General features: G+C 37.8%; 1 protein-coding gene across 3 annotated transcripts in view; it reads left to right on the forward strand.

Annotated features, from left to right (window-relative positions):
• Positions 1-22,941, forward strand: part of AAE17 (acyl-activating enzyme 17) — a 351,148-nt gene that overhangs the window by 144,902 nt on the left and 183,305 nt on the right. The window contains exons 7-9 of one of the 3 annotated variants that reach the window (XM_089374867.1): positions 1,372-1,389; positions 7,525-7,529; positions 10,637-10,708. The exons of 1 other annotated variant lie outside the window; for it this stretch is intronic. In XM_089374867.1, the coding sequence (XP_089230993.1) occupies positions 1,372-1,389; positions 7,525-7,529; positions 10,637-10,708 (95 nt within the window). Of the gene's footprint in view, positions 1-1,371; positions 1,390-7,524; positions 7,530-10,634; positions 10,709-22,941 lie in introns of all 3 variants that reach the window. One more of the 3 variants, XM_089374864.1, reaches the window with a different exon arrangement.

Raw genomic sequence — 22,941 nt, forward strand, 5'->3', positions numbered from 1 at the left:
ACCAAAGAAGGAATAGATTTTTTGCCTCAAGAAGAATGCAACAGAATACATCAGCTGCTCTTATGGAAGACTCAGGAACGAGGACAGGAGAAAGGTACAAACATCCACAAACAGGAGCACAGAGGAGTGAAAACAATGAAAGTAAATCCAGGATTAGCCACCAGAAATCCAGGTAAGAAGAGAGGCAGAAAAAAGCAAAATGAACTCTTGATGGAGTGTGGAAAGTTAATGATAGATTTGGGTAAGATGAAAGATCTAACCAATTACTCCTTTACAAATCTTCAATTATGAAGTTCATTTCATGGAATATCAGAGGTCTAGGTAGTAAAGGAAAATAGAGAATGCTAAGTAATAGAATGAAACTAGCAATGCCAGACATAATCTTCATTCAAGAAACAAAATGCTCCATTTAGAAAATAAAACAAATCCATAACAAATGGCTCAGCAAATTTGAGTTTCTAGAAGTCAAAGTAGAGAACACAGTGGGACGCATTTTCAGTCTTTGGAACCCCCAAAAAGTCAGCATTGTAGATGTGGAGGCGACAAGAAATTACTTATCAGCTATCATTCAACCAATGGGGATGTTTGAGACCCTCCTGGTTACGAATGTCTATGGTCCTCAGAGAATTGATGAGAAGCTTAGATTTCTAAACTCCCTGGCAGCTCTCAAAAGTAGACATGAAGAAATCCCTTTGGTCATTGGTGGAGACTTTAACATGATTAAATCTCTTTCGGAAAAAAAATGAGGCACCAGAATCCTCAGTAGAGATTCAGTAGGATTCCATTCTTTCACAGAAGACATTAAAATGGTTGACTCTAAAATGCATAACGGTCTTTTTACTTGGAACAACAAAAGAGGCGGCAATGCTCAGGTTTCCTCCAAGTTAGACAGATTTTTGATCTCCGAGAAGCTGATGCTCACAAATACAAAAATATCTTCAAGTGTTCTTCCATTTGGAGGCTCTGATCACTGGCCGATTCAATTAGAAATCAAGGGAATTGATGCTCCCAGAAACAGACCCTTCAGATTTGAGAATATCTGGCTCTCCCATCCAGATTTCATCAGCAACATTGAAAAATGGTGGTCCGAAGATCTTTAGGTTCAGGGCTCCAAAATGTTCCTCCTCCATAAAAGACTAAAGCACATAAAAATCAAACTCAAAGAATGGAACAAGAAGGATTTTGGCAACATTTTTGTAAACAAAAAATCAATAGAGATCAAACTGCAGGAACTAAACCAAGCAATGATCACAGATGGTTTTGATAAAAACAAAAGTGAGCAAGCTGAAAAACTCAACCTTGATTGGGAGAATTTATGCAAACAGGAGGAAATCTTTTGGAGACAAAAGTCAAGAGTCCAATGGCTCAAAGAAGGCGAACGAAACACCAGTTTTTTCCACCATTCCACCATAGCCAATAGAATGCACAATAGAATCTCCTCAATTTTGAATGAAGATGGGGAGCTTCAGACCTCTCACAAGAATATTGAAGGGGTGATGGTTCAATATTTCAGAGGCATCACAAATGAAAATAATCCAGACAGAGACCAATACATCGAGGAAATTACAAAGAATATTCCTAGGATGGTGTCTAGAGAAGATAACTTTAATCTGAACAAACCAGTAACCGAAGTAGAGGTTAGTATGATTATTAAAGATATGCAGAATGGCAAAGCTCCAGGTCCAGATGGTTTTAATGTTGACTTTTTCAAAGTCTGCTAGAATATTGTCAAACAGGACATTTTGGAGGTGGTTGAGGATTCCAGAAGAAGTAAATCCATTCTGAAAGCCCTCAACAACTCCTTCATCTCCCTAATCCCCAAACGGGACTCAGCCCCGACTCCTGACAAGTTCAGGCCTATTGCTTTATGCAATGTTGTTTACAAAATTATTTCCAAGATCTTGGCCAACAGTCTCAAACCTCTTCTTCCTTCTTTGATATCTGGGGAACAGTCTGGTTATGTTGAAGGAAGGCAAATCCTGGATAATATTATTCAGGCCCACGAGGTTGTTCATTCTCTCACTAGTAAAAGGTAGGCCAGTATGATCACGCAATTAGACATTGCAAAAGCGTATGACAAAGTGAAATGGACTTACATCAAAACGATCCTTTCTGCTTTTGGGTTTGATCATGACTAGATCAGATGGGTTATGGCTTTGGTTACTTCACCCAGCTTTTCAATTCTGGTGAATGGCTCGCCCTCAGAGATCTTCACGCCTTCCAGAGGCCTCAGGCAGGGAGACCCTCTCTCTCCCTTTCTTTTTATCCTCATGATGGAAGGATTGGGCTGAACCATTAAAAAGGCTAAAGTCTTGGGAAAGATCAAGGGCCTACATTTAACGGAGAACGGCCAAGCCTTGACTCATCAGCAATTTGTGGATGACACCATGCTGCAGGGTATCCCCACAGTCAAGGAAGCTACAGCGTACAAAAAAATCTTAAATGACTTTGCCTCGACTTCAGGTATGGAAGTCAATCTCTCCAAATCAAATTTTTTTTTCTTCAACACTAACATTGCTATTCAAAGGAACATCTCTAGAATTCTGGGCTTCCAAAGGGAGGTCCTCCCCTCTAAATATTTGGGAATCCCCCTAACAGATAAACCAATGCACAAAAGTATCTGGGAACTGGTGCTCAACAAGATGCAAGACAAGATCAAAAGATGGACTTACAGAGCGTTGAACCTTGTGGGCAGATTGATTTTAATAAAGGCAGTTCTTCAATCTATCCCTGTTTTCTTTTTATCAGCCCTGCCAGCTCCCAAAGGAGTCTTACAGCAATTCAAGAACCTTCAGAGAGACTTTCTCTGGGGCAAGGAGGAAACCAGAAAGAAATGGGCCCTTGTTTCTTGGGATAAAATCTGCAAACCCAAAAGTCATGGAGGCCTAGGCCTAGACGATCAGGAGATTCTAAGTAGTGTTTTAGGAGCCAAACTCTGGTGGAGATGGGTTAAGGAACCAGGGGCGCAATGGGCTAAAACCTGGAAAGAGAAATATGCTAACTCCTGGCAAACGAGTGATCTCATCAGAATGTCAGGGAACATAAAAGGCTCTCACATCTGGAATAAAGCCTAGGAAAACAGAAGCCTGGTACAAAACAACAGCTTCTGGGAAATCAGAGCAGGAGATCAGGCTCTCTTCTGGGAAGATAAATGGCAACAAGAACCTATGTTGATAAGGGAGGACTTTATGGGCATCAAGCAAGAAACTGATTTCCAAGGACTAATTAAAGTTAGGGACTTCTGGAATCTTCCTCAGGACACTGAGAAATGGAGAAGCTGGAGGACTATAGAATGCAGAGCGGACGACCCCTTAAAAGAAAAATCAGAAGAACTCATGAACATTTTAGAACAGAGGAAGATCTTGGTTACAGATGGGCAGGATCAGTTAAGATGGGGCCAAAACAAAGAAGGAATCTTCAACATTAAGGAAGCTAAAAGAATTTCTCTTAACCTAGATCCCTGCGTTTTGGCTAAGTCCTGGCAAAAACTTTGGAGCCACCAGGGATGGATGAAGATCAAACTGTTTATGTGGTTAGTTCATCACAAGAAAATATTAACTTGGGAAAACATTCAGAAGAGGGGGGTGATGGGGCCTTCTAGATGCCAATTATGTGAGGCTCAAGAGGAGACTATGGAGCATATTCTCAATAACTGCACCTATACCTCCTGGTTGTGGGACTCTTTCAATAGCATTTTTCAACAGACAGACAGAGACAAAGGCAGCATTATCAACACCCTGAACAAGTGGAGAAAAAACTTTTCAGAGTATGAGATCCTTAATTTAGCCTGGACCTTTACACCAAGCTTCATTATCTGGAATGCTTGGAAAGAAAGGAATAAAAGAATTTTCAAGGATGAAAAAACTACTCCTCTTTGCCTTATGGAATTGATCTTAAAGCAGATAAAGGAGACCGTTTCCACCACAGTGCACAATTATCCCTCGAATCCTCCCACGGCACTTGAATTGAGAACTCTCAAGCAGCTGGGAATGCATGAGATCATCCTCAATGGTCTGAGCAAAAAAGAAAAAATGTTGGAAAAGGAAAAGGAGTTCTGGCATCCTCCACCAAAAGGTTATCTGAAATGCAACATTGATGGGGCTTCAAAAAGCAACCCGGGGATAGCAGGTTATGGAGGTGTGTTAAGAGATGAAGACGGAAAAATAATTTTTACTTTCCACTGTCATTTAGGCCAAGCCACCAACAACATGGCTGAATTAATGGCTTTGGAACAATGTCTAGAGCTTCTTAAACTCAATCACAGCTCAAATGTTCTCATCGAAGCAAACTCCGAGATTTCTATAAATGCAGTCAAGAAAATCAGCTATGGAACAACGCCTGAAAGAGTCTCAAAACAATGGAGACTTATACAAGTGTACCAGAGAATCCAAAAACATCTCCAAAGTCTAAGAACGGTTAGCTTCAATCATGTTTAGAGGAAGGTCAACAAACTTGCAGATCTACTAGCCAACCAAGCTATGATAAATCCTGAATGCAAAATCGAAATGAAATGGCAGGAGATGCCTCCAAGCAGGCTAAAAGCCCTTTGCGACGCTCAAGCCGCAGAGGACAAAGAAATTTTCGATTGTTGGGCACGAGAGGCAGGACATGATTAAAGCTCTTTATGCTTGTTCTTTTTTGTTTTGGCGGTCGGATCCTTGTCATAGGGCTTTCTCTGCATGGGGATATCTTTTTGAGAGGTACAGAAACTTATCTCCTTCGTTCCTGGAATGGCGACACAGAGTTTCAGTTGCAGTTGAATGGCGACACAGGGTTTCATTTGCAGTTACAGAATGGTTCGGCGGCGAGCTTTATTGCCAGTTTTAGCAGGATGAAAGGCTAGTTTGCTCCCACGACGATTTTTCCCCGCTTCTTTTCTTCTGATTTGGAAAACCAGGCAAGAAGTGGTTTTCTTTTGATCGCAAGGCTCAAGAATGGTAAGTGGTTTTGGCTCGTTGAGAGCGATTCCACTCAGCTCTCACCACGTGGCAGGGGTCATGCTCTTCATACCGCCTTTGATTGCGCCTTAAAGTCCTTGCATCTTGGCTCTCCGATATCTCTCAGTGTCGTCCTTTTCTGTGGGGGCATTCGACGGTCAGATCTCGTCGGGCTTGTTTGTGGGATCGCGCGTCTGTTCACTCTTTGCGAGTTAATCCGGGAGGTACCGCAAACTTTGACCTTGGGTCTTCTTTGTGGGGTCGCGTGTCGGTTCACTCTTTGCAAGTTAATCATGGGTTGTATCGCGGATTTGGACCTTGGGTCTTCTTGTTTTCGGGGGGATGATTTGATCATTACCTTGCCCTTTAGTTGGTTTGGTGGGTCTTATCCTTGTTAGTTCGATCTCGTTGGTTTCGTAGGCCTTAAGTTTTTCAGGCCTTTTGTACTTATTGTAACTATACTTTTGGGTTATTGAAATAGAAGGAAAGTCTCTTGCTTTAGCAAAAAAAAAAATAACAAGTCGAGGTATGTCACAAATTACAAGATTTGTTGCAAGGCTTTCTTTATACAAAAAATATGATCTTTTTCTTTTGAAATTATTGTTATACTACAAACTCTCTTATGTGTAGGATTTTGAATCACAAATATTCTTGGTGGGGTGATTAATCATTAGATTGAATCTACCATACTATCTCTTGTTGTTTTGGTGAAACCATAACCTTTAGGGTTCACTGTAAAACCCTAGCCTCTTGATGCTAAGTGTATGTCAATGTTAACCCTAGTCTACTTAGGGGTTGTTGATAAAGTCTAGAACATATAGTGAACTCCTATTCTTTGGAAGTTTAAGGTTTTGGCAATGTTATGGTAAAAACCCTAGTTCTTTAGGGTTTGTTGTTTTATCTAGGTTATATAGTGAAACACTAGTTCTTTAGGGTTTGGTGAATTAGGTTTTATGAACAAAATCCTTGTAATAACTAAAGTAAGATCCTAGGAATGAATCCCTAGGTGTATATTCGTCCCTATGATTGAAACCCTAGCTTGGTGAAAATTGTTGTATATCTAACCTCGATGTATTGATGCTTGTATCTTGGGTTTACGTAGTAGATATTGATGTGAAATGCTAGTGCATCCGATATATATATATATATATATATATATATATATATATATATATATATATATATATATATATATATATGTATATGCAAGTATGCTAACTTAATTATTGATACTCATGTTTTAGTTTGTGAAATCTAGGGTTTGTAATAAAACCCTAGTAGAAATTGATATTCTAGGACATGATGATATTATTTTCTTTGATGATAAAATCTAGGGTTTGCAACAAACCTTAGTAGAGTCTCACACATAAATTCAAAAAGGATATTGTTGAAACATTAGAGGTATAGTATTATGATGTTATTGTTGATATCTAAGGCTGTGTCTTGAAGATGGAGTTTAGGGTTTATGACAAAACCCTAGCAACTTAAAATCTAGAATATAAAATGATATAACCTTTGTTGATTATAACTAGGTTTAGGTATCTAATGTCTAATGTTTGAATGTTTTGACGCTTCCATTATAATGATATAATTTTGATATAGTTAAATTCATTCTTCTATATACTTGTATTTGGTTGTACTTGCTATTAAAGTTTTGCAAGTACATGGTCTTCAAGGTGTTGAAGATGTTCATAATTAAAGATGATAATAATGATGAACATGATGAAGGAAGCTACAAGAATGATCAAAATGACCTTGATGGCATGATAAAGAGTGAAGCCTTGAAAGGTTGAAGTTTCTCTGATGTTTTAAAAGAAGGAAGTTGTTGATCTCCCTAAGTTGAGAGGGAGCTTGGATGAAAGAAAGAGTATATTTCCCTAGTTAAGAGGGAGGGCATATTATGTCAGTCATTGTAAATACCTTGAAGAAAGAATGAAACCGAAGAATGAATGAAAGTACGACAAATAAAGTTGCAAGCGAAATACTTGAGAAGTACTGATACTATTTTTGGTGTTACTAAAGAAACGAAAGAAGAAAGCTTCCGACAAGTTGTATTTGAATAACTTGATGATGATATAAGTAGCATCAGAATGATTGAGGAACCCAAAGGTTTGTGTTTACTTGTATATATATTTGAAGGTTTATTACTGATTGGGGTTGTAATTATGCAGGATCCCTCTATTAAAAGATTGAACGTTTGAAGCATGCTTGGAGTGGTGGATATATATATTTGATTTAGTTGATAAGGAGAGATGAAACATCTTGTGGCAACAAGATGCTTGGGAGGACATCTGGCCAACCTATGTGTTGATGTCTAGATCCCTAAGTAGGGATGGCGGTGTTGCTCATGGAGCTTTGACCTTGGATACACACCTAGATCTCTGGGTTGGTGTTAGAGCTTAAAAGCCACATGGCACCTAGAGTGGCTAAAGCTTGAGTACACCTTAGCCCCACCCAAATAGAGTACCTTGTTCAGGTATCTAATCTGTAGCATTGGGTGTGCTTTGAACTCTTCATAGGGTATATCATTTTGAAATCTTCCATGTACCTATGTATATGTGTAATTCTGAATACCTCCCTAGTTAAGAGGGAGTGTTGAAAAATGTAACTAGTGTTGGTCTTCATAATTGTATTTGAAATGTATTTGTCAAAAGAAAGAAAGAAAAAATTATTATAAAAGAAATTCACTTATTAAAGCATGGGTTTCATGCTTGGGCCAATGGTTTTTAGGTCAAAGCCTCCATTGTAAGCTTCTAGGGTTTATGTCAAGAGTCCTAGTCCTCTTCATCATGTAAAAGACCCTTCTTGGGTTTCATCTATCAAAAAAGAAATTTATTTTAATGTAAAATAGGTCTTTTAGGTCTCCTCCACCAAGTCGGCCTCAAGAAGGACAAGTCGGCCTCATCAAGGGAATTTGACCTCACAGATTCACTATATAAAGGCAACAACTTGACCTCATTTGGAGCACATTCATAGCATGTTCGATCTGCAGTCGATGGAGAAGAAAAAGTGTGTGAAATTTAAGGAAGAAGGAAAGAACAACAAAGGAGAAGGGAGTCTTTGTCAAGCAAAAAAAAATTGAAATTTCTCTCCCTTCGTCTCACACGTATGAAGTTGTTGGGTTGCTAGAAGGGCTGAAATTGCAGTATTCTAGCTTGGACGAAATTCTAAAGTAGTTGGGGGTCGAAATTCTGGATTGTTGTTGGGCTAAAGCTATTGAACAAGAAGAGACTACTGGAGTTTGCTGAATCATCTTGGAAGGTTGACTTGGTGGAGGAGGAAGATCTTCTGGGTCTAAGGTCTTGGTCTATCTCAATTTGATTTACTAGTGGAAGAGTTTGATTGGGTTTTCCCTAGAGAGGGGTTTTAGCCCTAGCTGAGTGCCTACATCTGGTGTCGATGATCTTCGTGTTTTGTATTGATGATTTCTTGATGAAACAAAGATAAAAGAAGAACAAAAAGAGAAAATAATAAGTCCATAAGAATATCACAAGTAATTATCAATATGAGAGAACCTGTCTACCTTTCTTATTTTCATCATGGGTCAACGAAAGGTTAAAAGTTTGACTCCATCAATGATCGACAAAATGTTGTGGGTTTTACATTGGTAAATTCAATTGATCATATATTCATGATCATGACTCCATTTTTAATAAAATTTATGTCATTGGAAGGGCTGTCAAGGAGTTGCAGGTGATGGTGTTCTCAGAAAAGAGTTTTGAGTTGTATCAAAAAAGCAAAAAATTAAGTACCCCATATCCTTAATCAAGCATTATGGTATTGGGTAGATGCGTTATATTGCCAAACCAACCTCCAATCCTTATAACTATGCTTCCCACTTCCCACCACCTTTTCATTCTCAAAGACATTAAAAGAGTAGCCCAACAAATGAGCAGTAGTAATGTTGTAGATGGGGATGGATTCCAAGTGGAATCTATCAAACATGGTATTGGACCTCTTGCTTTGAATATTGTTGACCTTTCAAATCATGTGGTTTGCATGAGCATTCCTCTCATGGTTCCGAAGCATCACCCATGCCATTTTGAAATTAGGGAAGGGCTTAGATTTGAACAATTGTAGAGCTGTTATGACTGGGCTCACTTTTGCTAAACTTTATGCTATGGCCTTGAATGTGTGGCTCTCAAAACATTTGGAGAGGCACAATCTTGTTTTAGAGGAGTTATGACATTGGCATCCTCAATTCTTTAATCACATCTATCATGAGGCTTATTGACACTATTATTGGTAGGTTGGCAGTCCTCATGACCTTTTTGACTCATTGAGGGTTGAGCAATGATGCCCTTTGTTGCCTATGTTGCTTGGTGCTTCTATTGATGAACTAATTGTTTACTTCAAGGAGAGCACACATGTAGATGATGGCTGCCTTCTACTATAGTTTTTGATTGCTCTTAGTTTGTATGCAGATAATGTCATCCTCTTGGCATCCTCCCTCATGGGTTCACATAAGTAGTTAGATGTCATTGCTAATCTTTGTGACTGTAGGCAGTTAGTGACCTTAGCAAGACTAAGGCCATGGTCTTTGTTGCATGTAAAAGTACCATATTGGATTTTCATTTCTTAGTTTAGAGGGCGGAAGATTGAGATCGCCATAACTTACATCGATTGGGAGTCTACTTCATACATCCCAAGTTCATTTTGAGGTTCATTGCCCAACTTTGGCTTTGCGAGGGCAATGGGTCTCTTTTAATTCTTGAGTGTTCGTGCTTCCACACAAACTTTGAGGACATGTTGACCCTGATGCCTCTTCAGACTTTATATTTGCTTTAGTAGCATTGAAGAAGAGGATATAAATGTCTTTGTATATACCCCTATGCCTTTGTTATTTTATTTGCTGATGTAAGTATATTTATGTGAATATAAAAAAGTATTATTTGAATTTTTTTTGATATTCCACTCTAGCATTGTCTTTGACTGTAGTGATAGGCTTTGAACCAAATTTGTCTATTGCAATTTTTATTTTTAGATTATATGTACAGTCGTTATAAATACACAAGAGTGTGAAGAGAATGCGAAACTGTATTATGTTAATGTTGCAACAATTATATGACGGCGCTAGCCTGAGGTAGGATCCCTGTATATAGACTCACCTATCATAGTCTCTGGAATGCATTATGCCTCAAATACCTTATTAATGGTGGTACGGAGCTGTTTTGGTGGTTTAATTTTCTCAATTTAACCTGAACACTTAATTACGCATTGGTCATGTGCCATATTATCAGCACTGACACACTTAATGAAAAGGTATATTTGTTATAAAGTTTGAGCTCGTTGTTTGCTCCAACAACAAATATTCAATTTTGATCCTGAATTTGCAAAAGGACCAACTAAATGTATATTATTGATAATGACCTTTTTGACTGAGAAGCTTTGTTCTATTCATCATTACTTTGTAAGCATAATGCAAGAGACCGTAGTCAAAGATTGAAATGCTTGCAAAAGCAGCTTCCAGTTCCATAGGAAATCGATATTGTATCATGCTCTGTCTCTATTCCTAAGTCACAGTCAACATTGGGATCCCAAATGATGTCTTCATTTTGACTTGTGCAAGTCTTATTCTATGTTCATATCATTATGCGATACAGTAGAGATGATAGCATTTCACTCTCATTATTTTCCATGAATATACTTACAAATGTGCTGTTTATTAGCTAAGCTTGTCTGAGATTCACATTGCAGAGCTTATGATTTCAATGCTGTCACACAACCTGTAGAAGCAATGTCAAACATCCTTTTTTCATCTGGAACTACAGGTTCTTATTTCTGTTCCTTAGCTTTATGTTACATTTGGAGAGTTTCAATATATTGATGCTTATTTCATGTAATTAAAGTTTCAATGCTTCACTTGTAAGGAATGAGAGTGAAATAGGCTTAATCGGTCTTTTTTCTTTATGGATTTTGAGTAATAAACCAAGTACCTTTTACCCTTTAATTTTCCCAGTTTGAATTTCATTCAAAACACACATTACGTGATGGGTACTTCACAATAACATTTTCATCCCCTTACTTGTTGTACACTCTCTATGTGCTGGGAGAGATAAGGCATCTCTCTAAAGTAAGACTTACACTCAATTTGTCTTCATGCTAAAAATGACAAAGCCTCATTATGAAGAGAGTGTGCTGTGTGCATGGTTCTGAAAGATAGAAAATGACACCAGTTTATGCATGCGCCTTCTAATTGCAAGAACCTGCCATGTAATGCTTGAATAACTCCACGTTGGGCCAAGGTAAGCAATCATATCTGTAGACAGATAACTGCTGAAGCAAAGTATGCAATATAGTATCTCCATGCTGGTCATGACTGCTTAACTGAATGCCTAGCATGTGCAAGAACGATCTCCAGGAAAAATTACCTTTCCGACCTGCAGATATAGGCCACAAATCAAACTGCATGTCATCCAAAATGGACTTAAGACCAGCACCTCTCTTCTCAGATCAGCACCTCTCTTCTCTTTTCTATCTGATCTATCTCTGATTCAAAGTATGAAGATATGCTCTCGTTATAATCACTGTAAGGATGAAGATCTGCTTCATCTTCTCTCTACAACTCTGAGAGGAGATACAAAATCCAACACTGCATTCAACGGTTAACTGCTTTGATTCTGTGCAGGAAGATATGGTTAGACTGAGAGCATCCCTAATTTTTCCCTGCTGTAGTAATTTTTCTGCAGTTAAAACATCCCTATGGTACAGGGCACAATGGCTAACCCGATCAACCACTTTGCCCTGGTAAATAGACAGAAAACCCTGGAAAAAATTGTCATACATAGAACATAGGACTTCGATGAATAATAAATACTCACGAATAAAGTGATGTAAAAATAGGGCATCTAATGTAGCCAGTAATAAAGTGGTTAATAGTTAGTTGTTTGGGAGTTAGGATAGATTGCATCATTTAATGAATGTAGCAATTCACTACTTCTCGATCATGTGTATCCCTGTACACGTGTGTGTAAAATATCACATGGTATCAGAGCCACAAACTTTGCCTTGAAATTTTCAATGCTTCCATCCACAACATTCTTCATCTTGAAGAGCCACATGGAACTTACCATTGACTCTGTTGGTTCCCTAACTGTTCCAGTGACTACAGAACAGTTAAAAAAGCATTCGTTGAGGAAGAAGTCCTCCTGCTTCAGGCTATTGTGAAAATTTCTGAATCTTTACAAACAAAAATCCTACTGCAGTCACTGGTTTAGCATCTCCGACTTGTTATTTCATTCAACAAGTTATTTAATTTATAAACGGTGATGAAAAAGACTACTGCAGACTACACTGACATACAAATCATAAACTGAAACAATAGATGAGACAAACACACAAGGGACACCGTTATTTTTGAACAACATGTCTCCAGAAAAACCCAATGTGGGAAAACCGGTGCAACAGATAGAGGATTTGTATTATTAAGCAAGCAGAATCTGAGTACAACAGGTTGCCTCTCCCACCGGCTAACCTTTCAGAGAAATCACGGCGACAAGAAATACATACGAGGGTTTTACCTCGTTCCTCATGTCACAACTGATCCAATGAGCAATCAAGCTCCTCCCGACAGATACTGTGAAGTCCCTACGCAATCATTGCGTGGGCCAACGTCTTGTCTTCAGAAGACTGCGTCACCCTTTCTGCTGGATTGATTTGCTGGAGGAAGACTGTTGTACAGCCCTCTCGGCTCAAAACCTTGCTTCTCCAGCAAAATCTCGGACTTCTTACGAATCCTCTGCATTGCCACTGCAAGAGACCCTCCTGGCCTGCGTCAGCTCTACGTGAGCCCCTCCTGGGCTGCGTAGACCTCTGCGCTGCCTCCCTGATGCTCAAGCTGCCACTCTGCTACGTACTCTTTGGCTCGGAACTTCCTCTTTGATCCAAATCTCTGTTTCTGCCCCTCTCAGTGCAACTCAGATCACTAGTTCGATTTTCTCAGCAAACCACGCCCCAGAAAAATCGAGCTAATTGATCAACTTGGTGTATCTCCAATTGACCCTCAAGCCTCCTCTTATACTTTTCCTGTTGATGAATCAAAGGCCGAGATTAAGTCCCTAATCAATGGCTAAGATTAAATTAGACTTTATCCTCGTCACTTAGAAGCTTCTCACCCATATTTTTATTAATACTCATTAATATTTTTATTTTCCTAAGTTTAGACTTAGGAACCCCATTAAAAATATTAATTATTTTAATAACTCACAATCCAAGTGGAATTTCTCCAAACGATTTTTGGGTCTTGGAGATCTCATGTGTTCTAGCCCCTCCACAAAATTTCGGAGCTAGAGCACATCTGATGCTACCTAAAATCAACAACTATTTGGCTGGTCTTTAATAGCCTCAAGGGGTATTTCCTACCCTTCATGTCTAAAATAATATTCACTCTTACATTTATAATATAACTAGACTAATGATGATGTGTTAAAGCTATATAAATTTAGAGACTTTGGGTGGATGAAACTAATTCGCTTAATGAGATCCCAGTTTATGCGAAAATACAAGAGTTAGTCTAAAATATGGCATATTGACACATAGAATATAAGAATAAAATCTATCTGACACAAAAGTTAAAGAAGGAAAGTTTACAAAGAAAACGATGAATTGAAGTTAGACAAAGACATGGTAATCGTCTGCGGGAATCAAATAGAGCACTTGACATCAAGTGCCATTTTACTGCTATCTAACTCGGATAACTTAAATGAATTCGAAGAAAACAACTTGGTAATATAATACAAGTAATTCATGAACGCGCAATAAGCCAAGTGTCAAACAGAGCTCGAGTCATCAATTTAACGTTAAAATACAAATTACCATATCAACGTAGAGAAAAAGGTTGAACACACAACACTATCAAAATGATATTAGATTCTCAGTGACAAACAATGCATCAAGTACTTGATTTATCAAAGAAAATATTATGAATGCATCAAGTACTTGATTTATCAAAGAAAATATTATGAACAAAATATCGAAGTACTGTAATACTAAACAGGATATTCAGACTTTCAGTTCAATTAATGGCCAGCCACTTAAATAATCGCCCAAGTCAAACTGTATAGTCACTGTTACTAATTCAATAGTAAAGAACAATAATCAGAACACATCAAAAGACTGAAAGCATGCCAGTACTCAAACTGCATAAATCAAATTCAACACAACATGAGATCAGTTCAGTGTAGCAAGTACAGTCAGACCTTCTTCTAAAATATCTCTTAATTCACCCAAAATCGACCCCCTCATAATGAGAAACAAGGTCATTTATAAGAAGTTAACATAACTTTCAGGAAAATAACTATCTTTAAAATAAATAACTGTTTAATTTAAATAACTAAACACAACTATCTCCTATGAGTGCTTTTTCCCTTTTGCAGGCTGCTTGATCGCCTTATTTGACTTCTTTGACATGGCACCTGTCGATATGACCCGAGCTCCCCTCATTTTTAGTTTAGGGAAAAGAGTTATGCTGAAATCTTCCTCTGCCCACTCTTCGAGGTCCGAGGTCATAAACTGCATAGGAGGAACGACTTGCATAGTAGGAGGAGCTTGCTCTAAGACTACGTGTAAATTAGAATGCTTCTTAACTTTATTAATCTTATCCCAATGTGCTAGCGACAACCATGGTACATTTTTATATTTAGCGATTGCCAAAATTATCTAGGACTTGAGTTGATAGTGGTTGCGGGAAGATTTTGTATTAATTTATCCAACACATCAGATATATTAAAGTCCTTATATAGAGTATTTACCACCAACTGAGGTGAAATAGCCTCTTCGTTGGCGATTGAGAGGCATCCTAGATCTTGTTGAGTAGTTTTTAATCTATCTTGAAAATTTTCTACTGATTTTAACCAATTCTCACTTCCTCAAAAGGAAGGGATGCCGAACCTTTCTAGATAGTTCCATTTGGTTCTAATGTCATCAATAATCTTGATGGCTTTTTGAAATTGATCCTTCATTTCTAAGAGACACTTCTGCTTCTCCTTTATCATAGAAAGGGAGTAGACACAATCATCTCTAGTAGGTAAGCCCATGTCTTCAAGTGTCTCATCTTCAAGTGAGTTATAAAAATCGATGAGCTAGTTGACATCTTTTAACATTTCTTCGAGCTAGGAGTGAAGCTTTTAGCATCAATATTAGCAATTTTCATTATCACCTTTTCACAATCTGATAAGGTCATGATATATGACCTGACTGTTGAAATTTTGTGATTGATCTGCCTCCATAATTCTCCTTTAGCTCGAATTAGGACCTGTTTGCCAGTTGATGTGATCTTGATCTTAATTATTTTTTGAAGAGATGTAATCTCACTAAGCTTTTTATTTAAAGTGTTTTGTATTTGCTTAATTATTTCAACCTTTATTTCTACTTGCTGAGCCCACTTCCTTTCAACCAGTTCCTTTTCAAGCTCTAATTCATTTATATTTGTTCTAGGTATGAAGACTTAAGCCCAGAAAGCCTTAGACTATCTACATCTGCTGCTTCTGGTGACGTTTTTGCCTGAGCCTTATCTATGGCAGCTTTATATTCTTCAATCATATTTAGATATCTCCTCTCTTTTTGTTCTAGTTCCTTCCTGAAGTTGTCTACTTGGTTTTCTTGCCTTTTAAGTTCATGATTCTTTGGCTCAAGGGACTTTTGCATAGCCTGTACTTGATTCTCAATTTCTTCTTTCCTTTTGAATGTAGCAATTAGGGTGCTTGCATCATAATAAGGAATTTTAGCTATTGCCCTTAGGCTTTTTATCTGTGTCTTTTTTTTTTTCTTTTAACAACTTCTTTAAAGAGATGCCATCTTTAGGTTGCCCTGACTACTTGACTACTCTATCCTTGAGTTCCTTGATTCTATTAGCTGTAGTTCTTAAGGAAACTTGTTCATTATATAGTTGCTCTGAGAGTTTCAAGCATAGCCTACAATTTCCTGTTACTGGCTGTTGAACCTAACAACCTTCTAGCTACAACTTCGCTAGTTTGTCTATGCTAATTCAACATATCTGACTTAGATAACTTACCCAGATTAATGGCCAAAGAGGATGCTCTGGAGCCCAATAATTTATTTATTTTTTATCATCAAGTTCTGGTTGTAGTATAGTGAGATTGAAAGTATTTGTTTCAAAGTTAGCGGAAGAAATAAATCTTGGCCCTGGTGTGGGGGCCATTTCCCAAGCACAACCTTTTCTACCATTTGTGCTCGTTGAGGCAACAACATCTATTCCTTCCCCAAATTTTCTACAACCCTCTCTTTAATGAACTTGTGCTTTACTGTCAATGCTTGTTCTCCGGAATCTTTTGGTTGTGCGTCATCAAGAGTTTGTTGTATCTCCTTAGTTAACTCTTCTGTTGCTTTCTCGAAAGATTTGATGTCAATATCTTGATTTTCCTTTGCTTTGAAAACTCGTTCTACCTCTTCTCGCTGCAATGAGTCCTATTTTCTTTTCATAACATTTATTGGTGATACTACCAAAGGTTGGGCAGGTTCTACATCTTTGGTTTGAATGGTTGTTGGAACAATGACTTGAATTTTCCTTTCATCCCTGCACATTTCCTTTTCACCTTGTCTTGTGGTCACTTGCATAATTGTTTGTTCCTTGCTATTCTGAGGCAGAGGGAAAATGTTAGCCACTTTTTCAATTTCCATTCTAGCCTCGTGAACATAAGCAGAGAGATTGACTTGCTTCTTTAAGCTAGAGATGATATTGTGAGGGTCATATTTCCAACAAACATCTTGCATTAGACGAAAGGATAACATCTCGCTTTCAATGATATCAACTGTTGTTTTATGCCTAGCAATCAAAGAAAAAACTGCATATGGAAAACTAAAAATTGGGGGTGGAAGATAAAAAATAACTAGATTCCTACCCTTTCGTCCTAGTTTCTTCTTTCTTTTCTTTTTTATTCTTTGTTCCCTTCGTTTTTATTTTTATTTATTTATTTTATATTTTTTTACTAAATTTATTTTTATTATTATATATATATATTCATTATGTTTTTTTCCCCTTGGAAAAATCGTAATTTTCATTAAGTAAGAAAATTACATGTTGTAAATGCACGATGCATATGCTGTAAGAGAGGTGCTGCCTGTCCAAAAATAAAGGTTCAGGAATATAACTGTTCAAAATTTGATGCCTTATGTCCATGTAGGGAGGCATCAATGTCAGGTGATATACTGCATAATAATTTACTAGATAATAGTCCAACACTTTGAGAGTGCTGATTAGCTCTAATTAAAAACATGTATATTTACAGATGGAGTAACTAACAAAAAAACATGTAAATATGTCCTAGCTCCCAATAAGCCGAAACTATACAACGATATCCATATATGGCCGATGGTAGTACTGATAGTGAGCGCCATCCCTTTGTTCCTGTATTAACCAAGTGCCTGGAGGCCTGTCCGCAGCCTCTTTGGATAATCTGTCGGCAGCTGTGTTCCGTTCCCTGTAAATATGATGGCATGTAAAAGAGTAAAAAAAAGAGATAAGTCGCAGAGCCTCATCCAGAATATGTCTCAATGAAAATGCAGAGCATCTTGTAGTTTTGTTTAGCCAGTCACATACAACTTTAGAATCCCCAAATAATTGTAGATCTCTACAATGTTTATCCAAAGCGAATTGAATGATAAATTTTGCAGTGGTTAATTCAACAAAGTTGTTTGTTCCCCTCCCTAATCCCATTTGTATGTTGTATAGGTGGGAAACAGAAATATATAGTATGGCGCCTCCGCCACATCCTCCCTCCTGGGTGGAGCTGTCAAAATAGGCCCAAGGTATCTGGTGATTAATGGTCTCCAGTACTATAATGCGGGGTCGATAGGGTTCAATGTCATCCAGAATGAGGGCAAAGTCAGTCAAAACACGGGCAGCAATGGAGGGCCAATGTGGGACGACGTTCTGGAATGTGAGCTTGTTCCTTGCGATCTAGAGTGCCCAACTAACGAGGAGTGGTAGATTCCTAAGCTTGGTTGGAATAGTGATAGTCCACCAATCAGACCATGCCTCTATGATAGATGCTCCCGTCCACCTGCACTGTGGTGCCACCGATGTTAGAATAGATTGCCATAGTTCTTGTGCAGTTGTACACTCTATAAAAAGGTGAGAGACCGATTCATTGCAACATTTATAGAGACAACACCAATATGGACCATATTGAGAACGCTTGAGAAGGTTGTCTCTTGTGGGGATTTTATTTTTTAATATTGTCCACATAAGGAGTCTACATCTAGGAGGTGCTTTGAGCTTCCAAAGGTTCTTCCACCATGACTCGATGGCTTGAGGTCGGCGAGCTTCGGTCAACACAAGGTAGCCTCCTTAGGTGAGTATCTCCCGGTCTTCGAAAGTGCCCAGATTACCTCATCTTCGCCCTCACTTATTCGGATGTGTGCTTCTGTAAGGGCCTCGATATAATCATTCCAGATCTGAGACCATCAATGAGGGATGTTCAGACTATGGGCCGATTTCCATGCTTGCTGAAATAAAGTGGTATGCTCAGAGTCTGCAATGTGACAAATGTGAGTGATGTTCGCTGCATTGAGATGGTTTGTGAGCTGAATTGGTAGCCTGTGAGCATTCCCACAACCAATCCATGGATCCAACTTATTGTCGCACAGAGTGTCTAGGCGGTGCAACAACGCTCAGAGTAAGGGCTGTCACTCTTAAATCCTTACTCACTCCATTTAGACTCTCTCCTAGACAAGTCAAGGGGGGTGGTCCCTAAGCGAATAGATGAGGGTAGCCAGTGAAAAATAGACTCTAGGAGATTTTAATGATGGATAACTTGATGAATTTAAATGATTAAATCAGATTGATAGATTAAACGCCAAAGTAAACAAGACACGAGCACAAGATAGAAATAATTTTAGACCAGTGCCTTCGATATCTGAATTACCATCAATAAAACAAGCTATCAGAACGATTTTCAATATGTGACAAAAAGTGACAATCATAAATAATCCACAAAAACACCCGACACTGTCACATGCAAAAGATTCCAGATTTAGAATTATTACTGCTAATGACAAGATCTAGAAAAGTCAATATGATTTATCATGCTAGAATGTAGGAAAATCATAAAAATTTGCACTTAATGACCAAATGACACTAAGGAACTTTAGATTAAATTTTTTTAATTGTTCCTTAGGAACTTAATTTAATCAAAGGGTTAAAAAATAATCAAAATTTTTAATGGGCCATAGGCCACATTAAAAATTCTGAAGTTTAAGCGAAAAACCCCTTAATTTTGTTTATTCTCAGTCACAAAATCTTTTTAGAAATTTTTAATATTTTAAAATTTTTCTAATTTTATATTTTTAAAATGTTTTTGGATTTTTTAAACTTTTTAAAGACTTTTAAAATTTTATATATATATTTTTAGACCTAAATTTTTTTAATGTTTAGGATTTTTTTTAGATTTTTTTTATTAGAAATTTAAATAAAAAAATAAATTACAAAAAATGAAATGAAATTAAATCAAATAAACTAAATGAAAAGAAAAACTCAAAATCAAAAGTTAAAATCCAAAAGTCATAAAAAGTTTAACTAAATGAAAAACCACAACCTAGCCTAAGACTCAATCAACACAATGAAAAACCCTAACCTATATATATATATATATATATAAACAAAAGTGAATTTTATTTATTTATTTATTTTAATAGAAAATAAATAAAATCAAATTAAGAATCTAATCCTAATCGTAAACATAAACAAATGGAACATCAAAAAATTCGATAATGCTTATTTCTTATTGCTCCAGGTTAGACGGCAGCAGAGGAAGTCGACGGCGAGGAAGATGGAGCTCGACGGACAAAGATTTGAGGACAACGCAAGAGGATGGGGATGTAGGTTGAAAGAGGGATATGAATCGCAGATGCAGGCTACGAACAATAAGGGACAAGATCAATTGCGGGTATGCTGGCAGCGTGAGAGATGTTGCAGACAATGAGGGAGAAGATCAATTGCGGGTATGCTGGCAGCGTGAGAGATGCTGCGGACAATGAGGGAGAAGATCAATTGCGGGCATGCTGGCAGTGTGAGAGATGGCGTGAGGCAGGTGGCAAGGCTGTGTAGGGAACAAACAATGTGGATAATGAAAGGGATGGTGGTAGCTCGGGCCAGAGGAAGAGCGATGAGGAGAGCAAGGGAGCGGGCTAAGGTTTACGCGCATGGAGCTGGACGGTGAAGGGGAAAAGTAACACACAGGAGCGAGCAGAGATGGCTTGGATCTGGCAGCACAGATTTAGGGAGAGAGGCAACAAATTTGGAAAGATAAAAACGCAGATGAGGAGAGGAGTGCGTTAAGGAAGAAGGGGAGCGATAGGTTGTGTAGGGAAGTTGAGGATTATGGACAGTGAGAGAAGATGTAGCTGGGACGCAGAGGAGAAAGAGCTGCCTTTTTTGATGCGTTTTTTGTAGTTGGAGCAGCGATTAAGGGTGGCTACAACAGCAAATAAAAATTCCGAAGTCTGCCAGGATAAGAAAAACACAGAAAATGGGGACGGGAGAACCCAGGCAACAGCAAAAGGCTGCGGGCCCTAAAAAGAATTTCGAAATTTTTATGCAGCATGAAACCCCACCAAGCAGCCAATCAATCTAAAAAAAATTCACGAGAACCTACAAATATTTTCTAGAATTCTTAATAAATTTTTTTTAAACCGCTCCGCTTCAGATCTCTTGAAACCTTTAAAAATTCCAGATTTTAAAAATTTAAAACTCTTTGCTTTAGATTTGAGCTTCACTAAAATTCCAGATTCAAATTCCAGTTCCAAAAACTAAATTAATTCCCTGAAAAAATGATGCTGATGGACCTCCAGAGATCTAGATCTTACCCTCTAGGGCTTAGATTTGGATTCTGCACAACCTTCAGCTTCAGATCTGCAACCTGTACCTGAAAACATAAACAGCCAGAACCTGAATACGCAAAAATAAATGAAACCCCAGAAGTTAGAAAACTGAAGAAAATTACAGATCTATATACAAAAATGGTAGATATATTAGATCCAGGGAGTATGAGTCCGACTCCGCTCCCAGATATGATGATCTGTGGCTCTCAAAAGCCAAATCTAACAATTCAGCACAAAAAAATATTTTTTTTTGAATTTTAGAGGAGGTGCTAATCTTGAAACCCTTCATGCATCACCCATAAAAATATCTTATTATAAGCCCGAGATCAAATTTAAGCTGGGCTCTTCAAAAAACACGGATTGGGAGTTGGCTGGCTCAACCGAGAACTTCCCCGAATGCCTGATGATCTAATAATCAAGGATTTTTCTGCAAAACTCGATTCAACCGTCAACATAGAGCGAGAGAACAATAATAAAATTCAGATCTAATAGAGGTACCTGTTATTATATTCAAAACTTAAATTACCATTCAAACCCTAGCGACTGAGCAAGATTACTGAGATCGCTCTTCAGAAAGCTATATCAATGGCCAAAAAGAAATATACGCATGAAAATAATACATTTTACAACTTTTCCATGAAGATTAACACCAGGAGAAGTTAACCCCAAAGTCTTTCTTTATTGCTCAAAAAAAAGATTACAAGATAGAGCTCTTCGCTTAGTACATGATCAAAAGATCGGATGATTCTGATTGACAAAATGACCCCCTATTTAAAGATAAATCTTCCAATAGCTAGTTCGAGTGATCCTTGTCAAAATGATCTCCACTGTTGATGAGGATCAAAATTTCTTTTAATCTCATCCGTCGAATTTTTAAATATGTGAGGAAATTTCAAAATTTTCAATTAAATGCATTTTAATAAATTAAAAAATTAAAATTTTGCATTTATTTCCTCAAAACTTTGACTTTGGCTTAACCCCAGGGATCTCAGACATAAAATTTAGCAAAATAATCAACTAACCTTAGTCCTTGGACCAGTTAAGATTTAATTTTTTAAAGGATCCACGAATTTTACCTTTGGAAAATTTAAATTTACCCAGGACCTAGGACCTATGAGGGGATAAATTATTTTTTTAACCCTCAAGACATTTTACATCATGATTTTTACATCTCAAGGGGGAAAACCCATTTGAACAAGACCCTCATAGACTACCCAGTTTTGGGACATAAATATAATCTAGCAGATCAAGCAATTTGTAATAAATTAATTTAACCAAATAGTTAGGATTATTCCCAAATCACATTTACATAGACTTGATCTAGCACACTAGGACTCCGCTAACATTCTGGTGACAAAATCCATTCCGGCTTTGGGGTAACGCTGACGGAAAACTCTGCCGATCATGGATTTGTGAGACAAAAAATCTTCTGGAATGTAGATCGTCATTAAAAAATTAGGTTTACCTAGGCACTTACATACACGACACGGATCTACTGAGATTATTTACAATTTACACATGCAGAAAGGGTTTACAATATAACATGATCAGGCTGATGATGATAGTCGAACGGCACGGACACATTGATCAAGCGCTATCCCTCTTGCGAAAAAAAGGGGTGTACTGCTATGGGTCATTGACACGTAGTGGTCAACATCTGGCTCTACTTGGGGACACGTTGCTGCACTGTAGGAATGTGAGAATCCAAAATCTGCATCCACGCAGCACACAACAAAACATAAGTAGCGTCCATCCAAAAATTATCATATAACATTAACCACAGGAAAGATATAAGCTCATCATTTATTAACTATCTAGTAACATGGAAAACCAAATCTAACTACCAAATGAAATACTAAAATAAAAGGGTATAAGGTTAGAAATACAATACAAAGATGCCCCATGGCATTAGATGTGTTCAATATAGTGTACACTGAGCATTTGCCTGCTTTCAGGCAAATTTGTCAGCTGTTTCTCGGATGTGCCATGTCCAATTCTGCGTACGGTAGGACTATTTCCTATCCGAAAATCAAGCTGGTTATGGCTATCTGATGCATCAAATCGCTTTCTTGTTCTCTTTCTCTTGCATTTTTTCTTTGTGGAAAATTCTGCTTCAAAACTCTCAGATGAAGTATGTAAGATATGTGTGACATATCTTTCTTCATTT

Source organism: Pinus tabuliformis, chromosome 8 (assembly GCF_031772625.1).
Source record: "Pinus tabuliformis cultivar Carrire ecotype Pingquan chromosome 8, CPIR1, whole genome shotgun sequence".
Lineage (NCBI taxonomy): Eukaryota > Viridiplantae > Streptophyta > Pinopsida > Pinales > Pinaceae > Pinus > Pinus tabuliformis.